The sequence below is a fragment of the Odocoileus virginianus genome, chromosome 15 (assembly GCF_023699985.2).
Source record: "Odocoileus virginianus isolate 20LAN1187 ecotype Illinois chromosome 15, Ovbor_1.2, whole genome shotgun sequence".
Lineage (NCBI taxonomy): Eukaryota > Metazoa > Chordata > Mammalia > Artiodactyla > Cervidae > Odocoileus > Odocoileus virginianus.
This window is the reverse complement of record NC_069688.1, coordinates 17119274-17139255: the sequence shown is the minus strand read 5'-3', so window position 1 is coordinate 17139255 and position 19982 is coordinate 17119274. Positions and strand designations below refer to the sequence as shown.

The 19982-nt window shown below is 45.5% G+C and overlaps 2 protein-coding genes across 3 annotated transcripts in view; both read left to right on the top strand.

The window, feature by feature from the left end:
* Nucleotides 1-11022, top strand: part of PRKDC (protein kinase, DNA-activated, catalytic subunit) — a 129982-nt gene extending 118960 nt beyond the window's left edge. For both annotated transcript variants that reach the window (XM_070477071.1, XM_070477070.1), the window contains 12 exons: nt 8-95; nt 179-322; nt 1380-1584; nt 2731-2798; nt 3189-3409; nt 3603-3695; nt 6482-6571; nt 6743-6814; nt 6891-7092; nt 7528-7716; nt 8245-8384; nt 10242-11022. In XM_070477071.1, coding sequence (XP_070333172.1) covers nt 8-95; nt 179-322; nt 1380-1584; nt 2731-2798; nt 3189-3409; nt 3603-3695; nt 6482-6571; nt 6743-6814; nt 6891-7092; nt 7528-7716; nt 8245-8384; nt 10242-10446 — 1717 coding nt within the window. In that variant the 3' untranslated portion in view covers nt 10447-11022. The remainder of the gene's footprint in view (nt 1-7; nt 96-178; nt 323-1379; nt 1585-2730; nt 2799-3188; nt 3410-3602; nt 3696-6481; nt 6572-6742; nt 6815-6890; nt 7093-7527; nt 7717-8244; nt 8385-10241) is intronic.
* Nucleotides 11023-11102: 80 nt separating this feature from the next.
* Nucleotides 11103-16369, top strand: LOC110148998 (histone H3.3C). Its single transcript, XM_020911301.2, has one exon. The coding sequence runs from the start codon at nt 15606-15608 to the stop codon at nt 16014-16016; it is 411 nt and encodes a 136-aa protein (XP_020766960.1). The 5' UTR covers nt 11103-15605; the 3' UTR covers nt 16017-16369.
* Nucleotides 16370-19982: the final 3613 nt, after the last annotated feature.

The following is a 19982-nucleotide window of genomic DNA, read 5'->3' as shown; positions in this document are numbered from 1 at the left end:
GTTACAGGATTAAAGCTAAGCTGGATCGAGAAGGCGTGGTTCAGGATTTCATTAATGCCCTGGAGCAGCTCTCCAACCCTGACATGCTTTTTAAGGTGAGGTGACAGCTCCTGGCGTAACACACGGAACTCAGTGAGACTTGCCTGTGGTCCTGCTTAACATGTCTTTTTCTGCACAGGACTGGATGGAGGACGTCAAGGTTGAACTAGGGAAAACACCTGTGGATAAAAAGAACATTAAGAGAATGTATGAGAGGATGCACGCAGCCCTGGGAGACCCACAGGCTCCTGGCCTTGGGAGTTTTCGAAGGAGGTTTATCCAGGTACGTGGATGGCAGGCTCCTCGAGATTACAGAGTCCTGTGGAGACCAGGGCTTATACTTGCTGGTTCATTGATAATTCTGGTTTTAAAATGTCTGTTGAACTTGTAAACTTTCGTTAGATCTGTGACTTTCTGCTAGATGTTGATGGCATGTTTTTAGGTCTATTAGTGGCACATTTATAGTGTTCTTCATGGCTAGATTCTTAGATGTAAAGGTTAAGTGTGATTTAGTATTCTTGGTTCTCAGAGTGACCCTGCATACCACACACGCCTGTACCATTGCGACTCGAAATCCCAGATGGCAGGTGGACGAACCGCAAGGCTAGAAGGGTTCAGCAGAATTTGGGTGTGAGGGCAGGCAGGGTCTTGCTCAGGGTCGACCAGAGAGGGCAGCAGAGTGGGTGCTGCAAGCGGTCACAGAGCAGCCTTCCACGGAGAGGAGGGGCCTGCCCACTCCTCCTGTGGAGGGTTCCTGTGGGGTCACACCCGGGTCATGCCCGCTGTCACTCTGCACACTGGGTGTCCTTTTTCTCCTGCTGAGCCCGTCAGCTCTGACTGGGTCGAGCACAGCCCACTGCCCACCTGGGCGGAGCCCGTACGGAAAGAAACCTCACTGCAGCTCCAGCTGTGGCTTGTCCTGAGGTTGGTTTCTGTTACCTGGGACCATACATCTAGAACTTTCTACTTCATCACAAATCAACACATAATTTGCATCAATTAAAAGGTTAATCCACCAAAACAGGGTTGAAACATTCAAGGAAACTGTTGATTAAAAGCACAGAAAAAAAGCAATGTAATTGAGTACCTATTTATTTTAAAGATTTATAAACCTAGAACCTTTCCAGGAGTTCAACTTCACATTAATATTAAAGATAAATTAGATGGACATGTATATAAAACTGTGTGTACTATAGGTAACTGACAAGAACCAACTGTATTGCACAGGGAACTCTTTCCCAATGCTCTGTGGTGACAGCAGAAATGAACACTGTGAAACAGCTGTACTCAAATTAAAAAAATTTTTTTTTAATTTAAGGTAAGTTTATTATTATTTTCAGGCTTTTGGAAAGGAATTTGATAAGCACTTTGGGAGAGGGGGTTCTAAACTCCCAGACATGAAGCCCCAGGACTTCTGCGCCATCGCTGGCTCGCTACTGGGGAGGATGTCCAGGACTTCAGATGCACCGGGGAACCTGAGGGAATGTTCTCCCTGGATGAGCAACTTCAGGGTGGAATTCCTGAGAGCAGAGCTGGAGGTCCCTGGTGAGTTCACCTGCAGGCGGACAGCACAGCACTGGGGAGAGTCGTGCCAGAGCAAGAGCCTCTGTTTCTAAGAGGGTGAAATCAGAATCATCACAGTTTTCTTTCTTTTTTTTGAAAAGATTTTAAATTCCACATGTTTTTCATCATTAGGAAAATCTGTAGTTTCTTTGATCAGTACACTTAACCACATTACAAGTCCCGTCCCATTCCTGAGGACGAGTGCTCAGCTGGCCCCCTGCTGTTATGGTAGCCAGTAATGTCCTCTGAACCTGCCCACACATTGCCCTGCAGAACTTCTCTTCAGAAGTAAAATTCAGGCAACCCCCCAAGTGCGTTTTACTCCAGCCCCTGCAGCAGAGCGCATCAAAGCGGTTGACTGCGCAGTGACACATTGTACGTGCTACGTTTATACCGCACTGTGCAGTGACGTCCTGTCTAAGAAACGGCACCTACAAAAGTTAAAACACGCTGTGTCTGAAAAACGCTGTCTCCTGACAACTCAGGGCCATCACCAACCTCCATTTGTAGAAGCGGCAGTGTCTGCAGAGCAGTAAGATGCAGTGTGCCTGCACCTCACTTCTTGGGAGACGCACTGGTCCCACCTGAAGTGAGGCGGTGATGGCACGTGACATGCCTTCAGGAGGGGCTGGTGACACTGCAAGCAGGTGGCAGCATGCTGGCCAGATGTGGGCACTGTGTGATCCTCACATCCCTCCTTCCCCCTAGAATTTGCCAGACAAAAAATGTTTCAGTACAGTGATTTGTATCCTTACTCCAGTGGGGGATAAAAAAAGATTTGGAGAAACATTCTTCTTTGTTATTACTAACAGCTGTGCATCCCAGACCGTGAGTTTCAGGAAGAACATTGAGGCATAGCCTCCTGTTATACAACCTGACTGGAAGCGGGGCTGAGGTGGGGATGTGGGGCTCGCCCAAGGCCCTGTCTCCCCATTTGCTTCTGCTCCACAGAATAGGAAGCAACATCCATTAGTCGAACGAGAAATAACAGCATTTAAAAAAAATACACCCACTGAAAATTTTGAGTAAAATGTTGTCTCCTGTTAGACCGAGGGCGGGGGATGAAGGGGGATGTGAAGTGCATGCGCTGTCCCTGCAGCGTCTGAGGTGGCTCTGTGTCCATCCCAGGTCAGTATGATGGCAGAAGCAAACCAATGCCAGAGCACCATGCACGGATCGCAGGCTTCGACGAGCGGGTAGGTGCCGGTTCCACAAGCTCCACGGCCAGGGTCGGCCCCTCAGTTCACTCCCCACGTTGGTCTCAGGCGTGTGGAGTTCCCTGAGAGTTGTGTTACGAGTTTTCTGATGGAATTTACTGACCTTAATATAATCTTTCACTTTCAGTAGCAGTCATGTGTAAGGGTTTAGCAGACTTGAGGCATCAACTCTGTGTGTGTCCATTATAGACATAACGCAAGTGGACATGGCATGTGGTTTGTTCGCGAGCATGCATGTTTGTCAGTGTAACTCGTAATCAGGGCAACCAGGGGCCCCACAACCTGTCACTCGCCTGCATCCCTCTGGGGTCAAGACCCGGGCCACCTGGTTTCTCAGCTGCACCTGAAAATGCTGTTTGATCTGTAAAGGTGAAAGTGATGGCCTCGATCAGGAAACCCAAGCGCATCGTGATCCGCGGCCACGATGAACGGGAGTATCCCTTCCTGGTGAAGGGCGGTGAGGATCTGCGGCAAGACCACCGTATCCAGCAGCTGCTCCAGGTCATGAACAGCATCCTGGCCCACGATGCCGCCTGCGGCCAGAGGGGCCTGCAAGTGACCACCTACCACGTGGTGCCCATCACCTCCAGGTGCGGCTGCCCCTCTGCGGGGGTGGGAGGATTCCCCTCTGTGGGCGGGGGCACGGGACAGTTCAGGTTTTAGGTGTCCCAAGACAGAGACCATGTGCTGCTATGAGGCTCCTCCTCATGGAGGAAGCGAGGGCAGAGCTGTTTTATAGAGAAGGCTGGGCAGCAGGGTTTCATGACTGTCCCTTCCTTTCAGGCTGGGGCTAATCGAATGGATTGAAAACACCTGCACATTGAAGGACCTTCTTCTGAGCAGCATGTCACAGGAGGAGAAGAAAGCCTACACCAGGTGACCTGAGGCCCAAGGGCCCATCTCCCACTCCACCTGGCCACCCCAGCCCACTGCCCCCCTCCCTGGGTGGGACTCTTCCACCCCCTGCCCGCATGGACGTTTTCAGGCCCTTTTCATTGCTGCCCTGCCCAGCCTGTGTTTCAGTCTGCCTCTAGGTAGGTGAAGATGACCTGGAGTCAAGGTTTCTAAGTAATTATTCAGTCTCTTAGTCATGTACAGTTGTTCAGTCATATCCAACTATTTGCAACCCCATGGACTGCATCTCTCCGGGCTTCCTTGTCCATCACTATCTCCTGGAGTTTGCTCAAACTCATGTCCATTGAGTCAGCGGTACCCTCTAACCATCTCATCCTCTGCCTCCCGCTTCTCCTCCTAAGCAATAGCTGCATATATTTTATCACAATTTTTAAAAAAGAATTAACCTTGAACAAAAAGAAAAATGATTGAAGAAGATAAAGCAAATAATAAGATTTCAGCTAACATTTAGTTATATGTTTTCTATGGCACCATTCTCAGTTTTTAATGTGTGTGAAGTTTATTTTTTACCAAAACTTACATGGTGAGTACTGCTCTCCCCTCTGTGCGGACAAAGCAGCTGAGGCTGGAGAGGTGAGGTGTCCCTGGTGTGTAAGGGGTGCAGGTCAGGGACTGTTGGGCACAGGTGGGTGACTGGTGGGTGTAGGTTAGTGCATGTGAGTGACTCATGGATGTAGGTCAGTGGAGGGTGTAGGTTAGTGTATGTGAGTGGCTGGTGGGTGTAGGTGGGTGACCAGTGGGTGTAGGTCAGTGCAGGAGGGTGTAGGTTAGTGTACGTGAGTGGCTGGTGGGTGTAGGTCAGTGCAGGAGAGTGTAGGTTAGTGTATGTGAGTGGCTGGTGGGTGTAGGTGGGTGACCAGTGGGTATAGGTCAGTGCAGGAGGGTGTAGGTTAGTGTATGTGTCTGGTGGGTGTAGGTGGGTGACCGGTGGGTGTAGGTCAGTGCAGGAGGGTGACTGGTGGGTGTAGGTTAGTGCACATGGGTGACTGGTAGGTGTAGGTTACTGTGTGACTGGCTGATGCAGGTGGGTACAGGTAGTGCAGGTAGGGGACTGTGCTGAGTTCCAGGTCGTGATACAACAACTTTATACTTTCCTTTATCCTCCTTATTTTCCAAGTTTTCTACAATAAATATGTATTTTTGTAATCAGTAAGTTTTTTTTTTTTAATTGTTCCTTGTTTCTGTAAAGAAAGGAAAGAACAATGAGGCTTACAGCCATTTTGAAGCGGGAATCAGCATGTTTGGGGACCAGCGGGAGAATGGTGGGGAGACGATCATAAAAGGCCTCAGGCCTGTCCCCCTCCTCAGAGCATTTGCGTAGGAGCAGCGCTCTCACTGCGTCTTACTTACCATAGGAGCACTGTACTTGTCAGTCTCTCATTCCTGGGTAGTAGTTGCTACACAGTGTTTACCCGCTTTAAGCTCCAGTCACTGGAGTCCTTTGCCTGCGATGCCTCCTGCTGTGCCTGGAGGACTGCGCCCCAGGGTCAGGAATCTGCTCTGGGGTCCACTAACACACAGGGAGCCCAGCTGGCCCCACGGCCCCACTCGTACGGTGAGAAAGTGTGAAAAGCACACGGTACACAGATGTCCATGGAGTGTAAAGTGCTTTTCAAATTGGGCTCCCCTTGTGGCTCAGCTGGTAAAGAATCCGCCTGCAGTGTGCGAGACCTGGGTTCAATCCCTGGGTTGGGAAGATCCCCTGGAGAAGGGAAAGGCTACCCACTCCAGTGCTCTGACCTGGAGAATTTATGGACTGTATAGTCCATGGGGTCGCAAAGACTCAGACATGACTGAGTGACTTTCACTTTCAAATAGGAATCATATAAATTAGTTCCCACTACCTTTTTAAAACAGCCTCCTTGTCCTAAAATTCTTGTTTTTTTTCCCCTTAATTTGTACATTGCAATTTTCCTGCTTACACATTTTTGTCCAGTTGTAACTGGATTGATTGAATCATCTCTTCCTGAAATTAACCTAGTAGCAGCTCAGAAAAGCGTCACCTGAAGTGATTTAATTACTAAGTAGCACATGTAACCCTGCTTTGTCTTCAGCTTTTCATACAAACCCCAGAGTGGCTCTGTAAGCACCAAGGGTGTTTCTACCTGTCCAGGCACTGCTGTTTGTCTGAAGCATCACTGAAAGCAGTTTTTCAAATTGAGCTCAACTCCATCATCATTTAAGAAAATGCTTTTTTGTACTTACTGTGGATTTTGCCTGTAGTTCCTTATTGGAAATGTTTTAAAACAACGTGTGGGAAAAAAACAAACAAATGTGTGGCAATGTTTAAATAATGACAGAAGCAGACAGTCTGCCATCAACAAGTAATTTGTGGCTGTTTAGTTTGTTAGTGACTGGCCTGCTGTGAACAGGTTGTGTGTGGTGCTGCAATCCTGGTGGGAGGGGTCCCCGCCTCCCTGGGGCCTTCAGAACTGTATGCCTGCATCATCAGCTCATCTTCCTCCTCTCTGTGAAGCGGGATGTCACTTGTATCTGGTGGTCTATCCCTGCAGTTTTGCACAGGAAGTAGCCATGGGTTTTGAAGAGTGATTCAGAATGAATAGTGGTATGTTGAAGTTCTTGGCCCAGGGTGTCAGGAGTGCAGTGTTAATATTAAATATGATTTAAGTCATACTTGTTTTTCCTGCCTCTTCACTACTTTGCAGTGAGTCCCTGGTGATGGGGCCTCTGAAGTCAGCTGCCTTCGATACCTTTCTAACACTGGTTCTCTTTCTCCTGCGTGCTAGTGACTCCCGGGCGCCCGCATCTGAGTACAGAGAATGGCTGATCACGATGGTGGGAAAGTGTGACCCTGGGGCCTATCCCCTCATGTTCAAGTACGTGGTGTTCTCATCCCTTTGTTCCAACTAGTTCATTCTTCTCAGATTTATACATTCACTTTGTGTCTGAGAAAATTTTGCCTGGTAGTGTCAATTTAACAAAAAAATTTAAATTTTAAGTCATGGGAAGTTTGTTCTAATCAGACATTTCTTATGATTAAATCATAGAGTAGCTAATCGCACTGAAGCAGTCACATCTTTTAGGAAAAGAGAAAGTAAAGTGCCTGCAGATCTCTTAAAGTAAGTGCCTTTCTGACTTTACACCTGTGGGAGAGGGGCAGGGGTGAAGCAGAGGCCACATGACCATCCCCTGTAGGCGGGCCTTCCTGAAGATGAGTACTGGCCCCGAGGCCTTCTTGGCCCTTCGCAACCACTTCACCACCTCCCACGCACTCCTGTGCGTCGGCCACTGGGTTCTGGGCATTGGAGACCGGCATCTCAACAACTTCATGGTGAGCCTGGAGACGGGCGGCGTGATCGGGATTGACTTCGGACATGCGTTCGGCTCTGCCACCCAGGTGAGCTCGCCCCGCTCTGTGCTGGGATGGATGTGTCGTCAGCTTTGTGACCCCTCTATGGACAGTTGGCCTGCTGTGATCATTAAAGTGGTCATTCTTGCAAAATGGGAGAGTCTCAGCTTTGTTTCAGCCTCCTTCAGATGGTTGTAGACAGTGTGCTGATAGATTAATTACATCACTTGCTCCTGTATAAAGGTCGGAGGCTCATCAGAATGTCTTCGTGGATGAGATGCACACCTTTCTTGATGTCAGACTCCAGCTCTTCATTTCTGGGCCGTGTGGCTGCACGCACAGATCGTGTGGTTGCTCCTGGGCACGGTGACCTCACACGCATGTGGCCAGTTCCAAGAAAAGGGGAGCAGGTGTGCTCTGCATGCATGAGCGACAGCTGCAGGAGGCCTCGCTCATCCACCGTGCATCTCATTTGTTCTTTAGGTTCTGCGGGTCCCTGAACTGATGCCTTTCCGGCTGACTCGCCAGTTCATCAACCTGATGTCACCACTGAAGGAGACAGGGCTCGTGAGCAGCGTCATGGTGTGCGCGCTAAGGGCCTTCCGCTCACGCGCCGACCTGCTCACCACCACCATGGATGTGTTCGTGAAGGAGCCGTCCTTTGACTGGAAGGTGGGTGGTTCTCCCCACTTTGCAGCTTTGTTCCAGTGTGCTCATGACTGACCACCTCTTCTGTCTCCTGATGGGGATGTGTTTACCAAAGTACTTAGCTGGTTCTGTACAGCTCTCAAAGTTAACATTTAGGATCATTTAGCTTGAAAATCAGACAAGAGACCTGCCTTTTATTTGGAGGACACTGTTAGACTTGAGAGTATTTGTAACCCTTTGGTGATAGGGTTTGGTTTCTTTTAGACAAGTTTTAGTTTTGAGTCTGTTCCACACAAGGTCAGCGTGCTTCTCAGCTCAGCCCCCCGGAGGAAGCGCAGCAGTGACACCTCCACAGGGAGGCCGCGGTAAGCCCAAGTGTAGACCCTCACGGTCACCATCACTGTCACATGTGCTGCAGGGAGAGTGTGTAAAAAGCTGCAGAGCCCTTCCCGGCCAGAGACTCGGTTTGTTTTGAGATCACTACCTGTTGGGTCTGTTTGAATGTGACCGTATGTACCATTAAGCAGAGAAAATCATGTTCCTTTCCCTCAGAATTTTGAACAGACAATGCTGAGAAAAGGAGGATCGTGGATTCAAGAAATAAATGTAACTGAACAAAACTGGTATCCACGGCAGAAGATTCATTATGCTAAGAGAAAGCTAGCAGGTGCCAATCCAGCAGTTATTACCTGGTAAGCATTTATTTGTGGAAAGACACACACACCAACATGCCGCTGTTCCCAGAAGAATTACTAAACATATCTCTGTGTGTGTGTATGTACTTAGCCTGTGCCATCAGCCCATCACCCCCACTGACAATGAGGAGGTGCAGCATGCAGCGGCCAGCTCTCACTGCCCGGCCGGGTCCTGACTCCAAAACACGTACACACACGCCCCACACCCTGGTCAGCCCCACACCCCGGTCAGCCCAGCAAGCTCCCAACTCTGAAACCCACACTCACACCACACTATACAGGCACACACTGGTCAGCCCAGCAAGGTCCTGACTTAAACACACACAACACATACCACACACCCCTCCAACACACACACCACCCCCCATCAGCCCAGTGAGGTTCTCACTCTGAAACCCACACTCACAGCACATGTACACACGCACACCCCACACCCCAGTCAACCTTGAAACACACACACAGACACATAGACACAGACAAAGACGCACACACACCAATCAGCCCGGGCCCCCTCACCACACCCCTAGGCCACAGACACACACACACACACACCCCAATCAGCCCGGGCCCCTTCACCACACCCCCGGGCCACAGACACACACACACACCAATCAGCCCGGGCCCCCTCACCACAGTCCTGGACTATTCCATGAACATCTCTACCTGCATGAGGAGATGTTTTTAAATTTGCTTCTGTCTTTTCTCAGGACAAATGTGACCCTGGTGGCAGAGCCCTTGGGTGCACAGAGCATAGTGGCGGCTCATTAATACATATGCAGATCAGGTTACCTTTAACCTAGCTTTCTTGTTTTTCTGGTTGAGGTCTATAAGAAATACAGATTTGCTGAAATGATTCACAAGAAAGAAAAAAGTTGGACTTTCCCGTTAATTGATAGTAAATGGTGACCATGACAAAGATGCCAAGACCATTCAGTGGTCTTTCCAGCAAAGATCACTGAAAGGAATGAAGGTGGAACTCCCACCCCAAACGATATACAGAGTTAATTCAAAGAGGATCAAAGACCTACCTGTGAGAGCTAAAACTTTAAAATCCTTAGAAGCAAACATAGGGGTAAATCTTTTGGACCTTGGATTTGGCAATGACATTTGACATTCTTAAGTCTAAAACCAAAAGCACAAACAAGAGAAGGAGAAAGAAAAGCATAAATTCATCAAAATTAAAAACTTTTGTGCCTCAAAGGATACCATCAGGAAAGTAAAAGTACAGTCCACAGAATGGGATAAGACATTTGAAAGGCATATAGCTAATAAGGAACTTGCATATAAAACCCATTAAAAAATTCTTATAGCTGAATAATAAAAAGACCACCCAATGAAAAAAATGACCAAAGGACTTGAACAGACATTTCTATAAAAGAATATAAACAAATGGCCAATAAACAAATGGAAAGAATGCTTAAAATCATTAGTCATCAGATAAATGCAAGTGAGACTCCACACCCACTAGGATTGCTATTAATATAATCAGAAACTATAATATAACAAGTTGTTGGTGAGGGTGTGGAGACACCAAATCCCTCAGCTGTTGCTGCTGGGGATGTGAAATGGTGCAGCCCCTGTGGAAGACAGTCTGACAGTTCCTCAAAAAGCTAAACACGGGGTCACCGTCTGACCCTGTGTTCCATCCTAGGTAGGAACCCGAGGCAGTGAGAGTCCACACACACACACTTGCAGACAGATATTCCCAGCAGTGTTCTGTTTTCCTTCAGATGGAATCTTGACTTCGAGGTCATGAGCAGCAGAGAGTATGCTGTGTGACCAATGGAGCGTCTGGTTTGGACTGGAGAAATAACGTGCAGTTTGTGTCTTTGTGTTGCTTGATCTTTTTTCCAGTGATGAGCTTCGGCTGGGCCACGAGAAGGAGCCTGCCTTCAGACACTACGTCGCTGTGGCACGAGGAAGCCGAGAGCACAGCGTTCGTGCCCAGGAGCCCGAGAGTGGACTTTCAGAGGAGGCCCAAGTGAGGTGCCTGGTTGACCAGGCAACTGACCCCAACATCCTTGGCAGAACTTGGGCAGGGTGGGAGCCCTGGATGTGAGATTCCCCCGGAGGCATCAGACAGGACCCCTGTGTGTGTTTAGAGACCATCCTGAACTCTGATCCAAGCCACCAGTGACTTCATCTTCCCAAAGCCCCAGAGAGCAGGCGTCTGTGTGTGACTTCCTGTCATATCACAGTTTAATCCAGCTTGTGATGAAGTGAATGCCGACCCGGGAGAGGGACTAGGCCGTGGTCAAGGATGAGCTTAGGATCACAGTGGACGTAGAAGGGCGGGTGTATCCAGGCTCTTGTGAGCACCAGATCATGGCACAGCAAACAGGCGCTATGGCCGGATGAACATTAGTGATGTGTGTGAGCATCCCATGTGCCTTGGAAATTACACCCAGAAGACTTTGTCCCACAGACTTTGTGAGAGTAACTGATGGGATGTTAGGTTGTATCAGCAGTGCAAGAATATGAACAGGTCAGGGTGCGGTTATGGCTTGTTATATTTACACATGGTTGTGTAATGTGTGAACAGAAAGGATCTCTTTATTGTTGTCTGGAATTGTGGCACCATCTGTTACCCAGTGGCTTTCAGAAAATTGATAAATAAACACAAGGGAGTCAAAAATGATGTTCCCTCAATGCTATGAGAACTTTATAGATGTTTATCCACAGATTTTCTCCTTGATTGTGATTTGACATGATTGTGTTTGACATTTTAGAATATTTTTGTAGGTTTTCTCTTTCACATTTTTCTCCTCTAGCTTTGACATTTTATGATAGAATTGTCCTCTGGAAGGAAAAGTGTTGAGGAGAGAGAAAGCCTTGGTCTTAGTTTTGCTACCTTTACTACTCTGATCACAGCTGGAAGGTGAATACAAGAGCTTTGCATCCCAGACTCAGGAAGTCTAAAAGTAGGCCTGGCACTTGACATTCCCATTCAGAAGGAACATGAAGAAAACCCCTGCTTGAAGTGAGTCTTCCTTGGAGATAAAGCATAATTCTGGGGCAGCCGGGTCAGGTTATGAAATGCAGGATGGAAACAGCTTCCGGTCCACTCACCAAGCCTCGGTCCCCACGCCTCCCCAGCTGGAGCCTGTTTCAGGCTGACTTGAGCTTTGTGTTACAGCTTTCCAAACATTTCTAACCAGATACTCTTGGATGATTTGGGGAAATAATGAGTCTTAGTGGCCCGACCAGGGATCAGATCCACATCCCCTGCATTACAAGGTGGATTCTTTTTTGGGGGGAGAGTTTGGAAGACCATTTGTCCTTCAGTTTTATTTTCACTTTAATTATTGTGAAATAAGATTTAAGTGTGGACCATATTCTGCAATTCTAGCTAAAGAGATAAGCATGTTTGTATATGTGTGGACAAGCTTGTAGATTTCTAATTGTTGTCTCAACACTTTAAATCACAACACTTTAAAGTCACAGGTCCCTCCTTGGAGAGATTAAGGGTTGTTCCCATTGCTGTTGGCCAGGATAATCATGGACTGACAGTGTAGATGAACAGAAAGGATCTCTTTATTGTTGTCTAGAGTTGTGACACCATCTGTTACCCAGTGGCTTTCAGAAAATTGATAAATAAACAAACACAAGGGAGTCAGAAATGATGTTCCCTCAATGCTATGAGAACTTCCTTACAGATGTTTATCTCCAAATTTTCTCCTTGCAAAACATTAGTTATAGAAAAACACACATTTATACCACGTTCAGTTGTGAGGTTTTTGAGCTCTACCCCGTATACTTCAGAATCAGTCACTCTTTGGTTGTAAAAAAAAATGTAGGCAAATTGCCCTTAAACTTTGTTTGGCATCGTGAATTTGAAAATGGACTGCTGTTGTCCACCTGGACCTCTTGAAATGGAGTTCAGATCAGTGGTGTGCCAGAGCCCTCTTATTCCCACCCACAGGAGCAACATTCAGAACATCAGGAATTTTGCCAGCTAATTGTTAAGCTCACTCAGAAAGTCAGCAAGCACTACAGATCAGGGCTTCTGTTTATCAGAGAGTCTGTGCTCCAGTGGACAGCTGGCATCCACGGTTACGGTGCAGTCAGTCCACGCTTGTGTCGGTCCAGCATGACGCCCGCAAGCTCCTGGATGCCAGTGTGTGGAGGTCACGTCCTAGGTGTCTCCCGCTGTGTCTCCTGTCATCCTGCACCTCTGCCTGGTTCCTATCTTTGTGGTCTTTGTTCACGATCACTGCCACTGCCTCCCAGCAGACTCTCTACCACTGGGGGGACTTCCCTGGTGGTCCAGGAGCCAAGACTCCATGTGCCCACTGCAGGGGGGACAGGTTCAAGCCCTGGTTCAGGGAACTAAGATTCCCACAGGCTGCACAGTGTAACCAAATAAATAAATAAGTAAATCTAGTACTAGAATACAGTTTAGGAAAGAACCCTGCTATCCTGGAATTGCAGAGAAGATAGTTATCTTGGACTATTGGGAAATATTGCTATATAAACAGGGCACTTTTGATTGACTGTAAAGTAGGTGTGGTTTTTATAAAGTAGTACCCCCCAAAATTGTTCTACAGACTGAATCTATGACTGTAGAATTTATTTTCGAAACAGTTGGCCAGCGCTAGGTTACAGCCTGTGACTATGTGACAGTGACGGAATACAGCCACAGTGCTGCTGACCCCGTGAGTTTTGACCTCATGATTTTCCTGTTCTAGCCAGCTAATCAGGAGCAGTTTGTGGATGAAAATATCCTTCCAGAGGGACTGCTCCCCTGGGGCATGGTTACACCCATCTCTATCTTACTCTGCCCGAGCCTGGGCTGGGGGAGACCCTCCAAGCTGCCTCAGCACCAGTGTGCTATCACCCAGCCTGGTGTAAGTGTGTCCATAATTAACACTGGTTGTTGTCATTTTAACTTCTAAGTCATGTCCAATCCTTTTGTGACCCATGAACTGCAGCTCTTCGGGCTCCTCTGTCCATGGGATTTTCCAGGCAAGAATACTGGAGTAGGTTGCCATTTCCTTCTCTAGGGGATCTTCCCCACCCAGGGATCAAACCTGCCTCTCTTGTGTCTTCTGCATTGGCAGACAGATTCCTTTCTACTGAGCTAATTAACAGTGTTAGATGTGCAGAAATACAAGAATGCTGCATTTTCTTCTTTATTTTTTTCCATTTTCACCATTTTTTAAAGTTTTTTATTTTTATTTTTATTTTATTTATTTATTTTTTTTAGGAAGTCCCAAAACAAGTCTTTTATTTATTTATTTATTTTTCATTTATTTTTATTAGTTGGAGGCTAATTACTTTACAATATTGTAGTGGGTTTTGTCATACATTGACATGAATCAGCCATGGATTTACATGTATTCCCCATCCCGATCCCCCCTCCCACCTCCCTCTCTACCTGATTCCTCTGGGTCTTCCCAGTGCACCAGGCCTGAGCACATGTCTCATGCATCCAGCCTGGGCTGGTGATCTGTTTCACCCTAGATAATATACATGTTTCGATGCTGTTCTCTCAAAACATCCCACCCTCGCTTTCTCCCACAGAGTCCAAAAGTCTGTTCTGTACATCTGTGTCTCTTTTTCTGTTTTGCATATAGGGTTATCGTGACCATCTTTCTAAATTCCATATATATGCGTTAGTATACTGTATTGGTCTTTATCTTTCTGGCTTACTTCACTCTGTATAATGGGCTCCAGTTTCATCCATCTCATTAGAACTGATTCAGATAAATTCTTTTTAATGGTTGAGTAATATTCCATGGTGTATATGTACCACAGCTTCCTTACCCATTCATCTGCTGATGGGCATCTAGGTTGCTTCCATGTCCTGGCTATCATAAATAGTGCTGTGATGAACATTGGGGTGCACTAAAGTTTTTTATTTTTTAAGTGAAGGATAACTGCTTTACAGAATTGTGTTGGTTTCTGCCAAACATCAACATGAAAGCCACACAGCCTCATTAAGAACGTAAAACATTTGTGAGTCTCCTGCAGGTTTTCTTCTCTGGATTGTAGAAGCTCGCTGTCAGCACAGCACTCTGGGCCTGGAGAGTTCAGAGAATCACTTCAATAATGTGACAGCCTCGTCCAGTTAAAATGGAATTCAATGCCAGCTTCCCTCAGAGACATTCACTGAAACTCTGTGCATGAGTCATTCCTATTGTCACTTAATAATGTCTCTCATGTTTGCCAGCCAGTGACAGCATTGCTCAAGTTCATTAGGCTGGACTGGACTTCCCTGGGATGTGTGAAGCCTCCCACAGCTCATTCTGCATCTTGTCCCAAGCAAGGAGCAGCAGCCCGTGCCACACTGTTGGGGGCAAGAGCAGAGGTGGGTGGGGTCCGGGGCTGACCCCTGCGAGGTGGATTCTTAGCAAAGTGGTTTGATACTTAACAATAGTAAATCTCCCAATCCATGAACACAGTGTTTTCCCTTTTATTTAACTTCTTTCAGCAGTGTTTTGTAATTTTTACTAGTTTTTGTTGTTTCTACTCTTCAATTCCATTTTTGAGACAAAGAATGGTATATGAAAATGACATACCGATATTTTCTGTAAAGTTCATGAAGGATATGTAGCCCAGGTAAGCATGTACAAAGGAGAGCATGTCACCATGACCCCTTACAGAGCTGGGAAAGAACACTGTTGTTTTAAGAAGTTACACTGCTAGCATCAGAAGGAAAAGAAACACTGATCTTGATGGCTAAGCAGGCACTCCACCTTGGAGGAGCTGTAGTTAATGTGTGATCAGACACACCCTACATCCCTCTATACACTAAAGGGACCAGAGGGAGGGAGGAGGCCTGAACAAAGAAATTTTTGTTTAATTTTTCTTGTCCTGCCTTCAAATAGAAATTTTTATTTCATCACACTTTAGCGCCTGTATTAGAAAAGAAAGATTGCAAATCAGTAACCTAATGCTACATGTTTAGGAGACTAAGAAAAGGAAGAGCAAAGTAAACTTGGTGCCAGTAAAAAGAGCACAAACGGAAGTAGCAAGCAAAACATTAATTCTTTGAACAGCTCATTGATAAACCTAGACTAATTCAGGAAAAAAAAACCCGCAAATATCTAATAGCAGAAATGAAAGTGGAGCGCAGAGCGGTTTGGTCGTTCGTTGGAAGGAGTTCTTCCGTTCGTTGGAAGTTTTTCCCGTAGCTGAGCTATTGGCTCTTTGCACAGCAGCGGCAGTGCGGCAGTCGGAGAAGCGGCCTAAAACTTCGGCGCCGGGTAAAAGAAAATGGCTCGAACCAAGCAAACTGCTCGTAAGTCAACCGGTGGGAAAGCGCCCCGCAAGCAGCTGGTCACAAAAGCAGCCAGGAAAAGCGCCCCCTCTACCGGCGGGATGAAGAAACCTCATCGCTACAGGCCCGGGACTGTTGCGCTTCGAGAAATCCGTCGTCACCAGAAATCCACCCAGCTTCTGATCCGGAAACTGCCTTTCCAGCGGTTGGTGAGGGAGATCGCCCAGGATTTCAAGACCGACCTGCGGTTCCAGGGTGCCGCCATCGGCGCGCTGCAGGAGGCTAGCGAAGCCTACCTGGTGGGCTTGTTTGAAGATACTAATCTGTGTGCCATCCACGCTAAGAGAGTAACCGTCATGCCCAGAGACATCCAGTTGGCTCGCCGGATACGGGGAGAGAGATCTTAAGTGAAGGCGGTTTTTATGGTGTTTAGAAGTAAATTCTGTAAAATTTTGGTTTAATTTGTGACTTTTTTCATTGTAAGAAATTGTTTATAATATGTTGCATTTATACTTAAGTCGTTCCAAGTCGTTCCATTTTTCACTCAGGAAGAAGGCGAAAAGTGACTGTTCACAGACCTCAGTGATGTGAGCACTGTTGCTGAATAACAAGTTGCTACTATGCAGAAGGGATGGGTGATATTTCTTGCTTCTCATGATGCATGTTTCTATATGTTAATGATTTGTTGTGTAGCTATTAAGGTACTAGAATTGATAAATGTGTACAGGGTCCTTTTGCAATAAAACTGGTTATGACTTGATCCAAGTGTTTAACAGTTGGGACTGTTAAGTCTGACCATACATCACTGTGATAGAATGTGGGCTTTTTTAGGAGTGAAGATACAAGTCTTAACCACAGTGTAACTTAACAGTTTCCTTTAAAAAAAAATGTAAACCTGGCAGATATAGAATACACTATGTGCATTTACAGTAGCTATTTTGTATATTGTAGTGTCAACATTTTAAAATTAAATGTTTTACATTGACATGTGCTGTGGAGTATTGTCTTTAAGGGGTGTGTAATTGAGAGACCGATAGGTTTTCTCCTGAGTAAACTGCACTTGTTTATGTAGTAAAATGCTTTGCACATTATGCCTTGTATAAGTCCTTGTTCTACACGTTAAACTAACCGTCTATCTGATAACGCAAACTCTAACAGGGAGGGGGATTTATTTATAAGGGCTCTAGACTATAATACAAGTTATTCATACCAGCATCATCTGTTACTAATATAGTAGTTAGTGCAGCTTTTCTTTTCGTTGTGATTGGTCTCATAACTAGGTTGAACTTTTCTCTACCAAGGAGGAACAATACCAAACTTTTTTTCCTTGTGGGGTTTGTATTATAATAACTATTAGGGTAAACTTGCTTTGGGGGAGGGACACAGCTTCAACTTATGGAACCTCTGCCAGTTAAAATGGTGTTCATGTGGCATAGGTTCTAGGAAAATCACTTCATAGAGATGGCTTTTCAAGTGGTTTTAAAATTTATCCTTCTATTGAAGTTTTTAGGTCAATTATGTATGTTGACTAAATTTACAAATAAACTTGCTTATTCAAAAAAAGAAATGAAAGTGGAGACATCAACCTTACAGAAATAAAAATTCCTAGAAATATAAATTGCCAAAACTGACTCAAGAAATAGAAAATCTGAACAGATCTGCAATGAGACTTAATTAGTAATTAAAAATAAACCCCAACCCCCCCACCCCCGCCAAAAGAAATGGACAGTATACTGGTGACTTCTACCAAACACTGAAAAAGGAGTTAACACCAGTCCTCAAATGCTTCCCAAAAATGTCAGAAACGGAAAAACTCCCTAATCGATTCCAGGAACCTAGCATTACCCAGATATCAAAGCCAGAGACTCTATAAGAAAATAGTAAACCAATATCCCTTACAGACACTGATGCAGAAATCCTCGGTAAAACACTCGGAAATGGAGTCCAGTAACACTAAGGATTACTCACTGGCACATGGTAGCATCCCAGCACTGCAGGGTTGCTTCAGCATCTAATGCCCATTGTTGCAATGCACAACATTAATACACAAAGGAAAAAAAGTTTCATTTCAATGCAAAAAAGTATCTGACAGATTCAATACAGTTTCACCAGTTTCACGATAAAAATCACACAGCAAACTGAGACTAGAAGGGAAGTTACTCTCCCTGACAAAGGACATTTATGAAAATCCACAGGTAACATTCTACTCATTGGCGAGAAAACGTTCCCCTGAGGTCAGGATCAAGAGAAGGATGCCCACTTTCACCACTGCTGTTCAACACTGCTGATGTTCTAGTCAGAGCAGTCAGATGAGAAAAAAATTCAAATTAGGAAAGAAGAAAAGAAAAAAAATCAGACGACTAACAGACAACATGTCCTATATACAAAAAAAAATCCCAAAGATTCACAAAGTACTGGAGATTGTAAATTAATCCAATGGTAATTAACTGTTCTTATCCTCTTCAATGCATCTGTTCTCAGATTTTTTGCTCCAGAGAAGTGATGGAACTTCTGCTGGAATCAGGACTCCAAAAGAGGTACTCTTATCAGTGGGTGATTGTCCAAATATTTACTCTTTGGGAGGATAACAGTAGAAAACTTATTCTACCATCTTGCTGACATCACTCTCCTACATAGCTGTCTTGAAAAGGTTTCAACATATAACTCAGCAATGTAGTACATGCAAGGTACACTTCTGTACACAGTTTCATAGGTATATAAGCATAACCAGTAACATGTACCTTATAGTGTTTCAGCATATTTCAATTATAAAACTTGTACATGTATAGATACAGTAAAAGGATGAATGTGCAAACATATAGCTAAAAACAATTTTTAATTCCAAAAAATAGTATACACCTAGGTTGTTTAAACACAGAGGTTTAGTACACACAGTAAAATAGGAAGTAAGTAACTCACCCTATTGAATACATTATGTGCAGTTTTTCGTATACCTATATCTCAATAAAGCTGGGGGAAACAAAGTATGTTTCACACATATACTTCTTTCCATAGTAGCGCACCCACCAGTTTTACACTGAATTATGATACACCATTTAATAATGGGGCAGCCATGCCATGCGTATGTAAACACAACGTTTCTAACATCTTAGTACTGATGAACACATGCCTAACACTGTTAAACACACTGTTTCAACAAACACCATTCAAAGGTCAGAGTAAGACTTAGGCGCAGAGTCCGATTTAGAGTCAGACTGAATGTCAAGGTCAAAATTGGATTTAGGGTACTTGCAGTGTGCGGCCCAAGGTCAGCTTCAGGGTCATTATGAGGGTAAAGGTCAGGGACAATCAGGAAGAATCAAGCAGCAGATGAGATTCAAGCTCATATGGTCAGGACAGGTTCAGAGTCTGGGTGAGGACAAGGGTCAGAGGTGACAAGATGTTCATTGTGAGGTATATGGTCATCAAGATCTTCATGGTTAGGGTCAAGATCATGGCAGTAGGGTCAAGGTCATGGCAGTATTAAATGGCAGAATTAATGTCAAGGTTAAGTTTAGGATGGGCGCTAGATCAGGGTCAATGTCAAAGTTATGAGGAAGGTTCTATTCAGTATCAGGGTAATTATCAGGGTTAGGAAGATGGTCAAGATCTAGCCCAAAGTGAGTGTGAAGGTCATAGGGTCAGGGTAAAGGTCAAGTTCTGTATGAGGATTGAGGTCAGTTTCATGTTAGGGGTGTGTATAAGGGTGATGGCGTCATTGACTCAGTGGACATGAGTTTGAGCAAACTCCGAGAGATAGAAGAGGACAGGGAAGCCTGGCATGCTGCAGTCCATGGGGTGGCAAAGAGTAGGACACAACTGACCAACTGAACCACAGCAACAAGGGAGAAGGCTCAGTCATGGTAAATGTTAGATTCACTTATGGTGGATGAGGGTGTATATTAGGTCTGTGTAACAAATTGACATAAACTAGTTAGCTTAAACCAAAAGAAGTGTATTCTCTCACAGATGTCACAGATGTCAGAAGTCTGAAATCTAGGTGTGGGCAGGGCCATACTCTCTCCAAATGCTCCAGGGGAGGTGCCTCCTTGGTCTCTTGCAGTTTCTGGTCCCCTTGCAGCTCCTGGGCTTATGATGGCATCACTCCAGTCTCTGCCTCTGTCTTCATGTGCACTTCCTCCATACCCGTGCTTTCTCCTTTTCCATGTTTTAACATATATCACTGAACAAACTAGTACATGCTCCACCCACAATGCAACGGCATTCAGCATATCTCATCTCAAGGTCCTTAATTCTGCAAAGGCCCTATTTCCAAGTAAGGTTACATTCACAGAAACTGGTATTAGAACTTGGATACCTGTTTTGGGGACTACTATTCAAGCCAGCGTAAGGTCAAGGTCAGGAACATTTAG

Coding starts and splice junctions, on each gene's coding strand:
- LOC110148998 (XM_020911301.2), top strand. CDS start 15,606: ATGGCTCGAACCAAGCAAACTGCTCGTAAGTCAACCGGTGGGAAAGCG.